The 18,941-nt window shown below is 36.1% G+C and overlaps 1 protein-coding gene across 3 annotated transcripts in view; it reads left to right on the top strand.

Annotated features, from left to right (window-relative positions):
- Positions 1-18,941, top strand: part of ACSS3 (acyl-CoA synthetase short chain family member 3) — a 157,169-nt gene extending 138,228 nt beyond the window's left edge. For 2 of the 3 annotated variants that reach the window (XM_061204879.1, XM_061204877.1), the window contains 5 exons: positions 1,261-1,342; positions 3,507-3,629; positions 15,632-15,731; positions 15,817-15,992; positions 18,784-18,941. In XM_061204879.1, the coding sequence (XP_061060862.1) occupies positions 1,261-1,342; positions 3,507-3,629; positions 15,632-15,731; positions 15,817-15,992; positions 18,784-18,930 (628 nt within the window). In that variant the 3' untranslated portion in view covers positions 18,931-18,941. Of the gene's footprint in view, positions 1-1,260; positions 1,343-3,506; positions 3,630-15,631; positions 15,732-15,816; positions 15,993-16,837; positions 18,224-18,783 lie in introns of those variants that run through there. The other variant, XM_061204878.1, reaches the window with a different exon arrangement.

Below are 18,941 nucleotides of genomic sequence, written 5' to 3'. Positions count from 1 at the left end.
TTTTTCAGGTTACAAAATGCTTTCGCATTTCGCATGCATTTTTTGAAATTACAGGGGGTCCAGAAATGCTGATGTAGCCTTTTTTCCTCCATCTTAAAATATTACAAAAAGAAGACCTAGCAAGGGAGGACCTATGGGTAGGCCAGACATAGAGGAAATGGGCAATCCCAGCTGGGCAGCGGATCCCACTGGTAACAGCATTTTCTGCCTGACAGAATGTGAGAATACAGTTCAGTGTCTCAGAAGTCTAATATTGGGGTAGAAGGTGTGTGATGTTGCCTCATGTTGGCAGTAACCATGTCTACCTCATTTTCCATTTTCTCACATCTGCCCTGTGAAGTCACCGCTTCACTTGGTGTTTTTTGTGAGTACAGGAAGGTAGGGTTTTGAAAATCTTTAAGTTTTACAGTATCTAAATTTCCAAACTATAAAGCATCTAAAAAGTTTCCTGAAAATACACTGAGCGGTTATTTTCATTAGGTAATACTTCCTACAGGGAACCGATATGAGAATTCATTTGTTTATATAAAGATAGATAGATAGACAGATGGATGATAGATAAAGACTAAGCCCTTGTTGTGTGTATAACACCTGTTTCATACTACGGAGGAATGAAAAAAATATAAGAGGAAATTGAAAAGAACAGATATATGCTACTTCCTACTTTATATGCTCACCTATCTTCATGTGTTCATAGGGGTGAGAAATCTCATAGGTCTGGATGCTCATGAAAAGAAAGAACAGAAGAGAGAAGAGTGAGAGGGAATTCTCAGAGTGGGGAGGCACATTGATTGTGAAGATAAGACTGTTCGTGGGATGTTTAATTGGAACATCTTATCACAAAGAGACTGGCAAAGGTGGCAGTTGGTACCTTGATACTTCAAAAAAATAGATTTGTTTGCCTATGGTGGAAGGATATTTCTCTCAAAAAGTAATTCAGTGATGCATTTTTGGTTCCTTTTTGCAGATGTTATGCTTCTTACTGAAACAATGATTGATGCTAATAACTATTTGAATGCCAAATGTGTGTGCCTTTTGTGCCCTTCCCAAAAACCACAGTCATCCCTTCGTGACTTTGCTATGTCATGGTCAACCACTTCAGCCTCAGTTAGACATGATCTGTCCAGTGGATTTAGGGGTTACAATTCAATGTGGGATTTGAATTGTAATTGTCCGTCACAGTGAAAAACTGTTAGTTCTAATCAATCTGTCTTTATTACCACTTTCATCATAATTCTCACTGCTCTGTTTTTATATAAGGTTGCCATTACCACCTGGAGCTTTTTCAGGACTCTGGAAGAATCAGGAGGCATTCAAGCATTTATACTTTGAAAAATTTCCTGTAAGAACTTTATTGTACTTTTTTTTTTAATCATCTTACACACTTCTCTCTAGTTCTTGCCTATTAAGTTGAGCGGCTGGCTTTTAGAATCATGGATCACAAAGCAACTTTTAAAGGTTATTTGGACCAGTTTCCAGATCTCAGGGATAAGAATGCCCAAACCTCAAATGTCTAAAGTCATTTTAATATTTTTTATCAATCTCTGGGCATAGAGATTTCTCCGTTTCTCTTAGCAGCTTTTTCTGAAATTTAACAGCCTTTCATATCAAGAAAGGTTTTGTTAAATTAAGACTTCTGGGGACTTTCTGTATGATTTCTCACATTGGATTCCTCTGCACAGACTGAGAACATCTGATCAGAACTGGACACTGTCATTAGAACCTCTTTACCTCCTTTCCCCCGGTTATGTGAGCAAAATTTGTTCTGCTTGCCAGAAGTTGTATTTTTTTAAATCCCTTCAGCTATTACTGACATTCTTTCCTGAGTGTCCTCTAAGTTCTTTATTTTATAATACAGATACAGGATAGAGACTGTGTTCTCATCGCCTAACCTCCAGTGCTCTGGATAACAAAAAGTATCTTTCTGTGTTCTGTTTTATCATTTACCTATTACTCTGTGGTTTGTGTTTATAACAGCACATAATTGATAATACGTGAAAGGGTCCCACTATCATCTTTCTGCTGTTTCTTCGCTTCTGTTTCTTTCCCTGAGAGAGATACCTGGTCCTCATTATACACTGGGTAAAAAAGAATGAATGATTAGAATTTCATTTTTAAAAAAGGTGAGTCTATTTAGCATTCTATCTTTATTATTTGTGAGTGAAGGACAGCTAACCTAATCAACTAGAAAAATGACAAGAATTAAAATAGCTTCCTTTAGAAAGACATCTCAGGGTTAAATGACCTCAGTAGCCAAGATTAAACATGCCCCAAGGGACTGTGGCAGAGAAGATTTGTCAGTAGAGTTGACTCCAATCAGCCCAATCTATCTGCCTGATGGGCCACAGTCAAATCATCAGAGTACTGATGTGATTAATTACAACCTGACAATGGCTCATAATATGTGCATGTGGTTTTCAACATGACCACTTTTAACACTGAAAGCTCCTTCAAAGTCCCATAAACCATAGTTTATGATTAAACTGTATGTAGTGAATCTATACTCTGTCTTGTTACCCTGGTGTTACCCTGACCTCAACCCTTTCCTCTAAGGACTTAATAACAGCACAGAAGGGTTCTATAACTTGCCCACAGTTTAGAAGTAACAGAGCTGACATTTGGACCCATATATTCTGGCTCCAGAGCCCATGTCTTAACTTTACTCTCTGATAGTAATTGCAGTAAGAGCTGCCAATTATTCAGGGCTCATGATGTGCCAGGGTCTGCCCTCTTTATATGCCCCATCTCATGTATGCTTCTCACAGCCTTATAAGGTATGGTCCATTACCCTATTTAATAGATGAACATACTGAGTCTTAGGAAGATTTAGAAACACAAATAGTGACCCACCTGGATTTGTCCTGAAGCCCATGCTTGTAATACAGGTATTAATGTAACTCAGAAGCATTAGGGGAAGTAATATTTCTTTCTTTCTACTTCTTATTCTTCTTGATTTTTCATTCTATTGTGATGTCTGGACCAGTGAAGATGTACTGCTACTCTTGAGTCGATTAAAAATTAAATTTTATACTTACTATTTAACTATATTTCACTGAAGCTCCAGTGCAATCCAAATCTATGTTAACAAACTAGTGGTCTATTTTGTAATTATTCATAGAGAGCTTTAATGCTTTTAAAAATTAACACAATTAAAGAAGAAATCTATCAAAGAACTACTTTGCAATATGAAAGTATACTGGAAATATTGAGCTATTACTTCTCCATTAAAAGGAAGAAATTGGGTTCATAAACTTTACAACTCTCAGTTCAAACACTTAACGTGAACATATATAAGAACAGTTTTATTCCTGGCTGTTAGGGGAGCAGAGAGATTCTAGTAGGCTTTCAAAATCAAAAATAATTTAATTCCATAGGCTAGTTATGAAAAAAATTCAAATGAATATAGTAAACCTATTTCTATCACATTTTATATTTTACCAAGCTTAAAAATGATTACATTACCTAATACTACATGTTAATCAGACATTATTTATTCTTATTTTCAGGGATACTATGACACCATGGATGCTGGTTACATGGATGAAGAAGGTTACATATATGTTATGTCTCGAGTTGATGACGTGATAAATGTTGCAGGTCACAGGATTTCTGCAGGTGCCATTGAAGAGGTATTGATGACTATTGGTCTTTCATTCCAGGTAGTGTTTAGGGACAGAACTGAGCTGAAGTCAATGTTGAGGTTATGTCATTCCACTTGGAAAATTTCCAGACCCTTCCTTTGAAGCATAGGCTCGGTTGGTCGCTCTGGTATTTCTCTCACCTCACTTTCTCTCCTGTGGATTTTCCTGTTCTCCAAATTCCCCTGATTCCTGCCTGAGTGGTAGAGAGGAATTTTAAGCACTTACATATATTTGTAATTTATGGGAGAGTCTATATACATTTGCTTCTTGATCCTTGCTACTTGATTGCTTCTAGCTTCTTGATTTGCGCCTGTTGATAACCTGGTTTACATATAGTCTTTGCTGGGTGTGTGATTTAAACATTTTATTGTACTCTTAAATCCTGAGAATTTTCTTCCAATGTAAATTACACAAAGTCCCCAGAAGAGTATTTTAAAATGTTTTCAATTTTTTTACCTTAAAATAGAGTAAAATCCTCCTTTTTATTGTATAATACTATGAGTTTTTTACTTATTGTATAGATTCTTGTAGCCATCACCAAGAACCAGGATACAGAAAAATTTCAGCACTGCCAAAGAATTTCCCCATAATGTCACCTTTTTATTCTGACCCTCCCCACTCCTAACCCCTGGGAACGACTAATTTTTTTTTTTTGTTCCTATGTTTTTGCATTCTCTAGAATCTCATATAAATGGAGTAATACAGTATGTAACCTTTGGAGACTGGGCTATTTCATTTAGGAAAGTGCATTTGAGATCCATTCAAGTTGTGTGTATGTCGATTATTTGTCCTTTTATGTTGCTGTGCGGTATTCCACTGTGTGGATGTACTAACCCATTTATGTTTCCTTTACCCATTAGAGGATAATTTAAGTGCTTCTAGTTTGAGGCAGTTATAAATAATGCTGCCATATACATTCAAGTTCAGGTTTTTGTGCAAAAATTAGTTTTCATTTCTCTAGGATAAATGCCTGTAGTGAGTTTGCTGGTTTACATGTTAAGTGTATGTTTAGGCTTATAAGAAACTGCCAAACTGTTCTCTAGAGCATCTGTGCCATTTTATATTCCCACCCATAGTGTCTGAGGGCTCCTGTTTCTTCCCATCTTCATTAGTACTCAGAATTGCCATTATTCTTCATTTAAATCATCCTAACAGATGTGTAAAGGTATCTCATTGTGCTTTTAATTTGATTGTCTGTAATGAGTAAAATGTTGGAAACCTTTTCTTGTGTTTATTTGCCATCCATGTATCTTCTTTGGCATTAAAATCTTCTGCCCATCTTTTTAAAAATTGGGTTGTTTTTCTTATTGTTCAGTTTTGAGAGTTTTTAAGGTATTCTGGATACAAGTCCTTTGTTTGATATGCAGTTTGCAAATATGTATTTTTTTCCTGTCTGTGACTGGTCTTTTTATTCTCTTAAAAGTGCTCTTAATAGAGCAAAAGTGTGTTTCATATTGATGAAGTCTAATTCACCATTTTTTTCTTTTATAGATGATGATATTTATTGAAGAGCTCTTTCCTAACCCAAGGTCATACTTTCTTCTTTGTTTTCACCTAAAATTTTATAGTTTTACATTTAGTTTTATTGTTTTACATTTTATATCAATTTACATTTACATTTTGAGGGTTTTTTTTGTATATAGTGCAAGATATAGGTTGAGGATTTTTTTTTTAATGTGGATGCCAATTCTTCCATGTGTTATTTGTTGCAAAGACTGGACTTTCTCCGTTGAATTGCCTTTGCACCTTTGTAAAAAATTAGCTGACAGTATTTGAGTGGGTCTATTTCTAGAGTATCTCTTGTTTTATTGATCTGTGTGTTTATCTTTTCACCAATACTATTCTGTCTTGATACTTTATAGAATGTCTTAGAGTTGAATAGTGTCCACTAGTTTCAAAATCGCTCCACTTTTCAAAAATCGTTGTGGATATTCTGTTCCTTTACTTTTCCATATATATTTTAGAATGAGCTTTTCTATAGTTAAAATAAATCCTGCATGGATTCTGATTGGGATTGTGTGAAATCTATAGATCGATTTGAGAAAAATTGGTATCTGGACTATACTGAATTGTCCAATTCATGAACTTTGTACGTCTTTCCATTTATTTAGGTCTTTTTTGATATGCTTCACTGACATTTTATACTTTTTAGTATGCAGATTCTGAACATATTTTCTTTTTTTTTAATTTATTTTTTTATACAGCAGGTTCTTATTAGTTATCCATTTTATACATATTAGTGTATATATGTCAATCCCAATCTCCCAGTTAATCACTTCACCACCACCACCCCCCCACCAGCCGCTTTCCCCCCTTGGTGTCCATACATTTGTTCTCTACATCTCTGTCTCTATTTCTGCCCTGCAAACCGGTTCATCTGTACCATTTTTCTAGGTTCCACATATATGCGTTAATATACAATATTTGTTTTTCTCTTTCTGACTTACTTCACTCTGTATGACAGTCTCTAGATTCATCCACGTCTCTACAAACGACCCAATTTCTGAACATATTTTCTTAATTTATACCTAAGTATTTAGTTTTCTGAACTATTGTAAATAGAATTTTTTTTTAATTTTGGTTTCCAAATTTTCATTGCTAGTGGATATAGAACTGCTATTGACTTTTATGAACTGATATGTATCTTATGATCTTGTTAAATTCATTTATTCTAAGAGTTGTGTGTATATGTGTGTGTATGTGTGTGTGTGTATTTCTTGGGATTTCCTGTGTGGACAATCATGCTGTCTGTGAATAGAGATAGTTTTATTGCTTTCTTTCCAATCTGAATGTCTTTTATTTCTTTCTCTTGCCTTTTTGAACTGGTTAGAACCTCCACTATGATGTTGAGTAAGAGTGATGAGAGCAGTTACCCTCGTCTTGTTCCTGATCTTAGGGTAAAAGCATTCAATATCTTACCGTTAAGAATGATGCTACCTGTAGATGTTTCTGTAGATGGCCTTTATCAAATGAGGAAGTTTCCTTCTATTACTAATTTGCTGGGGTTTTTCTATCTTTTTTTTTTTATCTTGAAAGAATGTTACATTTTGTCACATGTGTTTTCTGCTTCTATTGATATGATTGTGTGGGTTTTCTTTTTAAGCCTGTTAATATGGTGAATCACATTAATTAATTTTCAACTGTTGAACCAGCCTTGCATTGCTTGGGATATACCTCACTTAGTTGCAATGTATTATTGTTTTAATATATTGATTTTTTAAAAAATTTATAGTAATTTTTGTTGATCGAAAGTTGGCTTTGTGTGGTAATCATGTTTTTAATAGTGTTTGTATCATTTATCTTTTTCCATCCTTTCCTTTTTAATATATCTAGATCATTATGTTTCCTGTGGCCTTTCTGTAGATAACATATAGTTGGGTCTTGTTCTTATTTTAATCCAATTTTAGAAGTTCTATCTTTTAACTGGTGTTTTTAAGACCATTAACATTTAACTTAAGTATTGATATATTTATATTTATGTCTCCAAGTTTATTATTGGTTTCCTTCTTGCCTTTTCTCTTTTTTAATTCCCTCATGTTACATTTTCTCCCTTCTTCTAAGTCATTTGGTTCTTTTTTTGTAGCTTCTATTTCTTTGCTGAGAACTTCTCCATTCATTCCAAGGGTGCTTGCCCATACTTTTTGGGCCACAGTTACTGTGGAGTTTTTAATATTTATCTTTGTTAATTTTATCCTAAACGTGCAAATGAGGCATTCTTTGTCAAAGACAGATTTCTTAATAATAAGTGTGTCATCGCTTTCTTACTCCCGGTCTTATCCCTAGGTGACCCAACAAGAGCCGATGGGAAATTTCCCTACATAAGTAGCCAGCCACACCATAGATGAGAAATAAGGAAAATTATTTTTCTCTGCTTATAAAGAGGAAGGAGGCAGCTATCTTTCCCCCTCCTAAAGAGGTCTCCTTGGACACATAATAGCCTGAATCCAAACTCCAGCTCTTTGATATGTATATAACATCTCTCCAGGAGGCAGATAGCCCTGTGTGTCTCAACTTTTACAACCTAGAAATGTTTCCAACTTCTAAGCCTTCATCTTTTTGACATGTAAATACCAAGGAAGATAGTGAGCCAGTCTCCCCAGCACCTTATGAGTTTAACCTAGGGATCTAGTCTAGGATGTAAGCATTTTGCCCACCCAGGGAAATTAGAAAATTTTATTATCCTTTCATATCAGAGCAATTAACTAAACAAACAGCTATAGATCAAATTCTCAAGGTATTTGAAGAGTCTCAGGAGGCTAGGGTTTTTTATAGGACCAATGAGGAAATCTAGAAAGTTTTATTCCCCTACAGATATAATAGCTACATTAAAATTTTTATCTGATATTTGTAATATTTGGATTGGGGTTTGGCATTTGTTGATTATCTTTTTTAAAGAAGTGTTTAGGTTTTCCTAATTCTTTTCATGTCCAGTAATTTTACATTTTATATTTTGACTATTACTTTATGAGATTTTGGATCCTTTTAAAATCATCTGGATTTTTGTTCTTGTGATTGTTTATTTTAGCAGATGGTCAAGCCATTTAAGATCATACCACATGTCCTTACCCACTTTCTGTGGATTGTGGTTCCAATGTCAATTTTGTTGTCAAAGGCTTTACAGTGCCATTCTAGTCCATCTCACTGTGTCCTTCTCCCAGAGGCCAATCTGAAACTCAAGTTAAGTGCTCAAAATCTGTGCTGTGCTGATTCTGGTTGGATTCATGCATATACAACTTTAGAGTAGGCTCAGGACATCATACTCAGATTTAAAATATCCCTTTTTCTAGCTCCTTTCTCTCCGTGATCTACTATTCACTTTTTGATTCCCAGGGCTCCCCCTTACTGCTCTTCTCGGTATAAAGTCAGGGCTTCAGCCTCCCCGTACTCCTGCTGGGGTTCAGTCCTGCAAGGTCTACCTACACAGCGTCCCTGGGGTGAGGAAGGGACTCTGTCTCTTTGCTAGCACTTGCCTGGTATAGGGCAGAGCTAGTCAACAGGGATCAACTCTCAGGAACTGGATGGCTGCTAGTGGGGAGGACAGGTGGTACTGAATCTTTCCTCTCTTGGTGTAAGATGGGGGAGTCCCCAGCACTCCATCCCCAGGATCTGCTGCACAGTGATAGTGGAGAAGGGAGAGGACACAGCTTTTTGGCTGCATTCACCTGGTGAAAGGTGTGAAGAGTCAACAAGGTGGTTACAGCTCTGTAGGAAGGAAGAGGGGCACTGCTTCTTCATTGGTGTCCATCTGGAGTAGGGAGGATAAAATCAAAATGATTCTGTTTCCCAGCTCCTCTGCTGCTTTTCCTGGACCTCTAGGTGGACACAGCATTTCTTAGGGCTTTTTCTGTCTGTACTTATTGACAGTTCCACATTTTTGACTGATGTAGAACCCAGGCCAGAATATATAGGAGGCAAAATCAACAAACCAACAAACCATAACAATGAAAACCAAAAACTTCTAAACAAACAAAAAACAAGGTACTCACCATCAGGTTGTCTCTCAAGTTCTGATAGAGTCTTCTGGTATGAATTTTAGCCCAAAGTATTCCATCGCAATTAGTGGAAGTGATAAGATGGAATGTATTTACTCCATCTTTTCCAGAACCAAACCCAGAATAGTTTTCTAATGGAATGGGGCAAACTGCAGTTTAAATGAAAGAAAATGCTTAAAGCAGTATGACTGATAATGCAGTAGGATGAGAGTATGCAGAATCATAGTTCCCCTTTCTCTAATTAAAAAAATGGTCACTTTCTCAAAAGGTTGTACTTAACTTCAGCCCAAACTTAACACTTAACACTTCTTGTCATGTAGGCTTTTCTTTCTTAGTGACAGTCAATGTGATATTATTTGAGTAAAAGGAAATAATTTTATAAAATATTTTGGAACATGTGACTTTTATCTGCTGTTATAATATTGTTTTTAACTGACTGTGAATTTTGTGATAACCTGAAATTGAAATTTATGCTTCATGTATTTTGGTGTGTTGACAAAAGGTGGTTCTGGCTTCAGGAACTTTTAATTTCTTGCTTATAGGAGATTACGTCCATTTCTGGCAGACTCAGCTAATCAAAATACAGAGATTACATATGCATAGCTCTTATTATCAGTCAAAATTCTTAGTTCTCTCTTTTATTTTTAGAATGAAGAGTGCCAACCTATTTAAATATATATTGTGCTTTAATGTTTCTACTAACATGCTTCTCACTATATGTAACAGCAGAGTGAGGCAGGCAGAAGATAGGCAGTTAAAACAGCAAAATTGAAAAAACTGTGCCAGAATCCATGACATCTAACAGGAGTTTTGTCCCTGGGTCTTAGAGTGCTCATAGCACGTAACAGGACACCTCTCAGCCTTAAGCCTTCTTGAAGTGAATGTCTCCCTTTATGTGAATTAAATGATTAACTCTTTATTGTATATTTATGTCTAATAAGGAAATTAATATCTCAATTCTGGGTTGTCTTCTCCATGTTAGAATCTATTAGAGGGTTGAAAACCAACATTTTTACCGGCTTTTTCCCAGCTCCTAGCAAAGTTGCTTAACAAATTGATAATATGTACATGAAATGTTCATATTGATGACAGCTTTTACTAAAGTGCCCAAACCTTATTTTATATTTAAATGCTTTTTTGGGATTCTTAATAATGAATGCTGGATTCCACTTTGATTTTTTTGAAATAGGACTTGAGGGTCTTAAATCCATTGGGAGTATTATTTATAGAAAATAAAAATAGACTGAATGTCTCTTTATATACAGTGAAAATATCTGAGCTTTTTCAGTTTCCCAAAGTAACATTTGACAAATTTATCACCTTACATAAGACTAAATCAAACAGAAATTCTACGAAAATGACTACGTCACAAACATTTCAGGAAACGCTATGTTCTTTTCTGTTCTCGACATAAGAAAATAGAGTCCTACAATGGCTTTTAGAAATTTAAGAGGACATTATCCTTGCATATCCCAATGCATGTGAGGGCCTTCTATAAATATCAAGTAATAACCAAATCTATTTGAAGAGCTGATTACTCTTTGAAAGCCTACTATCTAGCTGGACAGTTGGAACACTTAGGTGGAAGTTCAAGGTATTCTTAAGAAGAACATGTCCTAAATCTGCTAGTTCGGGTCATGCGAGCTCAAATTACTCGGAGCCAATGTGGTCCTTCCGCTTAGTTCTCTTTCACTGTTGTGGGCAGATCTTTTCATGCAGAGACATCTCCAGGGAACAAATTGGGCTCCCTGATTTCATTCTTTCACTTGTAGCTTAAGATTTAGTTTGTCAAATAATCCTACGAGTATCCTTGGAAACTTGGAAATCTGGTGTTAAAATACTGCATTTAAAGCCTAGGGCAGTGTTCGCATACAGTTTGCCCTTTCGAAGGTTATTCTGACCAAAGCATCACTGTTTGTTTTTCAAGTGAGCTATTTTGTTCACTATTTTAGGAATAATTTCTTCAAGATTGAATATATTTCCATAAAGTGCACATTCAACAAAGATGCCATGCAATTTCATTTCTACCCAACATTAAATGACTACTGGATGTAAATAGTTGTAAAATTGCTGAATATTTTCCTGGGCACTGATATGAATATTGATGAAGATGTGGAATCTGGCAGTTTCCTAGATGACTCCATTGTCAGAGGAGGTAAAACAATATTCCTCCTCTTCCCATGGCAAAGACAATCTCCCACTGCAGAGTGGCTCCTTGTATTTTACGAGGGTGCTTGATTTAAACTAATTTTTTCTAAAATTAAAATACTTAAAACATAATTAAGAAACCTGTGTAATTTAGCCCACTAAAACCGTAAAGCCATTTAAATCAAATAAAATTTACACAAAAATGGCAGTACTGCAGAAACCAAGAATGACAGTTACTTGCCAGGCCTGTTACCATTAACATTTATATGCTCACTTTGGGTGAAACAATTACCTTTTAAGTTGTGTCACTTTTTTGGGTACTTGAATGCCAGTTAACCACAGATACTTCATGAATTTTATATGGAGGGAATATATGAATGTGGCTTTTGATTTTTTTCCCCCATAGGACATTTGGTGGGCTTCTGTCCCAATATGTTGCCAAGACATATTTTGATGCTTTCCCTTTTCACAATTCAGTTGTTGAAATCATTATTTGGCATGCAAATACTGTTTGTGGAGCCAACACAGAAAGCTGCCTCTCTTCCTTTATGGCATCTTTTTAACACTGATAGAATAATATAATGTTTTATCCACTGTAATGAACTTCATTTACAGATGGCACGGAATTCTGGAGAATGACATGTTTCTCACAGATTTTTAAGAATCATATCTTCAGTTGGCAAAAAATGGGAAACTTTGATATTACAAGGAATTGTGTTATATATTACTTCTGATTTTAAAATACTCTCTGCCCTTATAGAAAACCAGTCAGCGTTTTCCCATCCACTTCTAAAAACACTGAGACCAAGGATGGAAGTTAAAATAGCAAGGTGAAATAATGGCAGACTAGAAGTTTTGTTGTTCAATTTAGTTAAAATTATAGTCATACTGGTTAGGTGCAAAATATCTGGATGTATGATTTTTTTTTTTTTTACAGTGATTTAAACTGTAAAACTTCAAAAACTCAGGTATAGAAGCACCAGTGAACACTTTAATAAGTGGGATTTTGACCATTAAAACTCTGGTTAGCCAGGTAAAAGTATTTTTCTCTACTCATTAAGGGAATACTAAATCGGATTTAAAGGATTGAACCTACCAAGTCTGTGTCCTACCTGCTATAGAGAAGGTATTCTCTTCCATGGGCTGGTGACCGTCAAGACTAACTGCCCAAACAAAGCTCTGACAATAAAATGTGTCTCTACTCTCAACATACAGACTGAAAAGAAAATAAGACCTTAACAAATGGGAAACATTTTGAGAGTTCACACTGAAGCAGTGAGAGCAGGTGGTATTGTATGGTCTGTGTAGTATGTGTTTTGCAGAAGCTTTTGAGTCAGGACCAACTAAAGGAAAGAGGACATAAACACCTTTACCTCAGCAATGAAGTTAATAAAACATACAGTACAAAAATCATTTATTTATCATGTACCATCCTGAGCACTGTAGGAGTCAAAAGCTATGTCGATGGCAGCCCTCACAACTGAATACTTCAAGGCTGATGCTAACAATAGGATACGGGGCACTGTTGATTTGCATGCTTAATTAGGGGCAGTGTGAGATAGTCCACTGGGTTTGTACCAAACATTCTAGCAGTTCATTGAGTCTTCTAGGAGTTCAGAGAAGAGAAAGCAGCTCATTTTCAGCTTGGATTAATTTTTTTTTTCCATAGAAAGTTTGGGATTTTTAGTGGCATGTCCCGGATTTTGTTGGTTTTTCTCTTCCCTCTCTGACTGTACCTTTATAGTCCAGTTTGTCAGCTTTTCCTTTTTCATATGGTCCTTAGATGTTAAGAGTCCTTTAAGGCTTTTACCTTTTCTTCTCACTGCTTTCTCCCCAAATAATCTCATCCATGTGCATAGCTTTCATTATCATTTATACATTAATGGCATTCAAATACACATTTTCAGATTAAGATTCTCCTCAGATCCAATTGGCTTGACTTGGATGTCTGAAAGGTACTTCAAATGGAATATCTCCAAGACTTAATACATGATTTTTCCTCCCAAGCCTAGCCCTCACCAGCATTTTCTGGCTTAGAAAATGGCACCACTATCCAACCAGCTACTCAAGCCAAAAACCACAGAATCATCTTTAACCCCTTTGACTTCTTACTTCATATCCCATTTATCATCAAATTTTGTCCATTTTACCTCTAAAAACTCTGGAATCTTTTTATACCCACTACTATAACCTTAGTCTACTATTGTAGCCTCTCTGGGTGTTTCCCTGGGTAAACTATGACACCCACCTTCAACAATCCTCTATTTATTCTTCACAATGAACCAAAGTAAGTTTTTGTTTTTCAAAATCCACTCTGAAGTGAAAGTAGCCAATCTGTAAAGGCTACATATGTACGATTCCAACTATATTAACATTCTGGAAAAGAACTCTGGAGACAGTAAAAAAGATCAGTGGTTGCCAGGAGTTATTGGAAGGTGAGGGATGAATAGGCAGAGCACAGTGGATTTTTAGGGCAGTGAATCTACTCTGTAAAATACTATAATCATGGATACGTGCTGTAAAACCCATAGAATGTACACCACCAAGAGTGAAGTCTAACGTAAACTGTGGAGTGGGGTGATAGTGATGTGTCAGTGTTGGTTCAGCAGTTGTAACTCTACTGCTCTGGTGAGGGATTTTGATGGTGCGGAGACTGTGTGTCAATGGGAGCAGGAGGTACATGGGAACAACGTACTTTCTGCTGCTCCATTTTGCTGTGAATCTAAAACTATTCCGAAAAAATAAAGTCTGTTAAAAAATCCATTCTGATCTTGCATCGCCTCCTTACCTCCTGAAAGTGCTTTATTACCTTCCAATGCTACTAAAATGGTTGGAAGCCCTTCGCATTCACAGCCCTTTTCTATCTCTGTAGCTTCACTTCCTCTTACACCATTCTCACTTTTGCTCTCTGCTTTCCAGCCACACTGGTCCCTTTCAGATTTGAATGGTACAAGCCCGGTGCTTCCACAGGGCTTTTGCCCCGCCCCTGTGTGCAAGGGTCCTTGCATACAGACCCTTTAGACCTGAGCTCATCCTGAGTCACTTCCTAAGGGCAGGCTTCTCTGAGATCCATATTCTTCTGCCACGTTGGTTGCTTTGGCTCTCTCTCTCATTTAAAAATCCAAGTTATTTCCCCAAAGATTGTACCACTTTACATCTAGACATTCATAGTAATTAAATATTCATGATTATTTATGAATATCACCCTTCGCTACTAGACTGTAAGCACCGTGAGACAGTACCCAGCTTATTTTTGCTCACCACCAAGCCTACTGCAATATAGGAGGTTGGAGGACAGGAGGTATTAGTAAATGTTTGTTGAATGAATGCATGGAGGCAAGAATGAGGACTGCCAGTCTAGCCCTTGGTTACAAGTTTGCTCACTGTTTTCTCCAGCCATAGGGGTTTGGAGTCACTGAAATATATATTAATCTCTCAGAAAATAACTTTTTGAACATTCATTTTTAAAAGTCCCATCACAGCAGAATTTTTTTCTTTTTAATCCTAAGCTTCTGTATTTCATGTGGTTACTCTATTCTCTGAGTTCTTGTGATTCCAGATAGAAATTTGCTTTGCTCTTTAAGGCATTTAGAGCTTAGGGTGAACAATATGAAAATGGTTGGTCAACAGTGGTGATTATCTGATGTCAGGGCTTCACTCCACATCCAGCCTTTTCTCCACATCTTGGAAAATCCTCTCTGGATGGGTGGTCACTCAAGAAGAGAAGTGTGCTCTGTTCATTGCTCAGTAACAGAGGTGGAAATAAAATCACCATTTATTTTTTAAAATTTTATTTTATTTACTTATTGGCCGTGCCATGCGGCTTGTGGGATCTTAGTTCCCCAACCAGGGATCACCCCCGTGCCCCCTGCAGTGGAAGTGCAGAGTCTTAACCACTGGACCGCCAGGGTTAACCCCAAATCACTGTTTATTGATGGGGCTGCCTTGGGTTCCTCTGGAAGGTGTCCTCATGGTAGCCAGCACTGAAGCCAAAACACCATGAGGCCATCTGTTTTCCGAGGCTCGTTGCAATTTGTTCCCAAGTGGTATCACTGCATAGTTTCCCAGACTTCATTAATAAACAATTGAGATGAAGAAATCATTCCCTTACTTTCCAGGTAAGCTAAGCAGTTTGTCTTAATTGCTTAGTCAGCCTTTACTGAGTGACTACCAATCCTAACCAATCACCTCAGTAATAGTGATGTGAATGGTGAATTGGTAGTAATTTTCACAGAGGTAGCTATGGGTTTTTAAGTTATCTGACGTGTACTATTTTCCCCAATTGAAATGATAAATACTGCATATATATGTGTATAGATATTCTAAATGAATGCTTTTTTTAAATTACAGTCTGTCCTTTCCCATGGCACTGTGGCCGACTGCGCTGTTGTTGGCAAGGAAGACCCTTTGAAAGGTCACGTCCCGTTAGCACTCTGCGTGCTGAAAAAAGGTGAGAGGTCTTTCTCCTCCCCAACTGCTGGGGCCCTGAATGATTAAAGTTAATCCAGAGCTTACCATCTGAACTTTCTCCCTAGATATAAGTACAACAGAGGAACAAGTCTTAGAAGAAATTGTGAAACATGTTAGACAGAGCATTGGCCCCGTGGCTGCTTTTCGAAAAGCGGTGTTTGTGAAACAGTTACCCAAAACCAGATCTGGCAAAATTCCCCGCTCAGCTCTGTCTGCCCTTGTCAATGGCAAGCCATATAAGGTAAATTATCAAGGATGTTGAGTGCTTGGTTTTGAAATGTTTTCCCCCACTTCTTTGGTGTCAACTAAGATCTTTAAATGGTTCTCAAGCATGAATTATATCCCTAAAAAACACATAACAGTACTTTTTTTTTTTTAATATTACGGGGTAAATTGCATAGCCATTCTCTCTGTAGGAATGAGGGTTTTGGAGAGAAACACAGATTAATTAAGACCATATACTTTTGATTATAAGAACCAGTATGTGAAAATACTTTACTGTTAGTAAATATGTCAAATTCAAACTTGTGGAAACTCAATCTTATTAAATTAAGGATAAATTTTCCTTCATTGCAGTCATTAGTGACTAATAGTGAGTGAGAGGCTGGCTATAGATATTTTGAAAATTCTAATTGATATATATGCTCATTATTTTTCCTGTTTTGAGTGAAAATTATTTTAGGTAATTTAGGCTGATTCAAGCATATGCATTCTTTTAATTTTTGTGCACATTATACGTGCACAAATATATGTATTTTTAATCATCAAGATCTAATAAAAAGTGATGCAACAGTAAGGAGTGGTTGTATGGGCAAATGCCAAAAAAAAAAAAATTCTTTCTATAGACGCCCATTGAAAGGTCCATAAAAGAAAGTACCATCTAGGACCAATAGTTTTGCTAACTGAACAGTTTATTTTACTATAGATACATTTTAAAATATTGAGTTCAAAGTTCCCTGTTTTTGAACCTCTCCATATGAGTATGATAAGATAATGGGGAATACAAGATTGCATATAATTGTTTAATTGTATAGAATGGAAGGGGTTCAATGAAGCACCTTCATCTGGCTCTAATTTTCTTTCCAGGTATCTCCTACAATTGAAGACCCCAGCATTTTTGGGCACATAGAAGAAATGCTGAAGCAGGCATTATGACTCTTTTTTCTTTTTTTGTCACTTTTCTAATTGGAGTTAGTTTTTGGAATTATTTCCCAGAAATAAATATTTAAATAGAAATTACATGCAAACTGAAATGTAAATTGTAGAGCTTGGTCTAAAAACAATGTACGTGAAGACTAGTAAAAGGCCTTCTGTTTGATTAGCCCAATTAGCACTGTTACTGGTTACCTGTAACATTGCTCATTATAGATTTTCAAGAACTTCAATTTAAGAAAAATATATCTGACATACGATTTATAAAAATTGTACCCCCCCAAAAAAACATTTTAATTGAAAGTGACACTGATATTGAGCCACTTCCTGCAATTAGGACTCTGCAGCTTTGACCCAAGACCTAAAACTCAAGTGAAGTCAGAAAACAATTATAATTTTCTTATAGAAATTCTGAATATTTTCTAATATTCTTGAGATGCCCACATGCATGGTTATTTTAAATGAAATGGATGAAATGGGAAGTTTTAGGTAATCATCTAGACATGATTTTCTAGGTAGGAGAATCTGTCTAGTCACGCATTTCCTGAGGGAAGGCTGGGTACCAACCAAGGTACAGCTCTCTTCAATCCTTTGTTACTTAGTCAAGGGAAATCACAGGCTGGCAGAGAGCATAGAGGTCAATTAATCCAGTCTCTTTGTCATGGAGATGAGGGCTCTTTGGAGCCCCTCCTCCTGTCTCAGGTTCTTAGTTGACCGTATACTTCTTAATGATTCCAGCTTCTTTTGGAAACAAGGAAATGTGTAGAAATGGGGAAACTGTCAAGGAAAGCTCTTAAGGAAGAAATGTACAAGTTTTTACATTAGCTAAAAACCGGGAGGAGTTTTAAGAGAAACCAAAAATCCAGATTTTATGTGAAATCTCTAATTTTTAAATAATTCAGTAAAAAAAAATTGTCACATCCAAAGCACATCTTTCCATTTAAACTTCTGTAAAACTATTGAGCATTAAAAAAATAACTGAAAATTAGTCTTTGTTAATAAGCTTATGATAATGTGCCAATTAACCAGAGTAGGTAGATAGAGATAATTACATACTTGGTTTACTTAGGGTTCTACATGAGATCAGTTATCAAAGAATACATTTAAACTCAAAAAATACCATACCCACTGAGTCTTTGACGGTTCTTAAAGTACTCCTTGGTCTTTCAGTCCATCAGGAACATTATTTTTAAGAGCAACTGTCTTAACATATAGTCTGGTAACATATCACAAAATATATATGAGAGATAATAGATAAGAGCTTATTGTTTGTTTCATAAAAATTGCTTACAACTTGTATAAAGACATTCTGAAAATGTTAGGATTTTTTGGACTGTAGCCTATAAAATAAATGGCTTCTCAAAGTAAATTGTTATTTGCTAAAATTGGCTTTTTGATTGTTACACCTGAAAAAATACATTCATCTAACTGTTCCCTTTAATTATTTTAGTAGACTGAGTTCAACTAATTAGACAGATATTCAACTTATAATTTGAAGCTGTTGGGTTCCTTAAACTGTCTCTTCTCTTGAGTACATTTTATCTTATCACAACTGTAATCTTACACTTTTTAATGTCTTAGCATTAAGATGTATTACCTTATTTTTTCATATAAAATTCAGTTAATTTGAAATGGCAAATTCTTTAGCCGAATGTGTATCATAGTTCATCTGCAAGGTATAAACCCAGGCATATACAAGAATTGTGTTAACGATTACATCTTTGATCCTCATGCACACTTTTCGTGGTAATCAATCTGAGAGACACTTCAGCAAGCAGGCTTGGGTTATTTTCCTGTTGAGTGGGATTGGAAAACAGTGCACAAGACCGGGTAAGGGGTGTTTTCTTGCATCTGGTTAAGGAAAGTGATCTCCTTTGCAGGGTCACAGAAAGTACTGTTCCTCTCACAAGACTGAATGTGGGACAAGAAAGATACAGTCATCAGATTGCTTAAATTTTGGAAGAAAAAAAAAAGGAATTTTCTATTTTAATACTTACCATAAGGTACTTTCACTCAATAGTCCTTAAAATATTTTGAA

This window comes from Eubalaena glacialis, chromosome 11 (assembly GCF_028564815.1).
Source record: "Eubalaena glacialis isolate mEubGla1 chromosome 11, mEubGla1.1.hap2.+ XY, whole genome shotgun sequence".
Taxonomy (NCBI): domain Eukaryota; kingdom Metazoa; phylum Chordata; class Mammalia; order Artiodactyla; family Balaenidae; genus Eubalaena; species Eubalaena glacialis.
The sequence above is the reverse complement of the archived record's forward strand: the minus strand, read 5'-3'. Positions and strand labels throughout refer to the sequence as shown.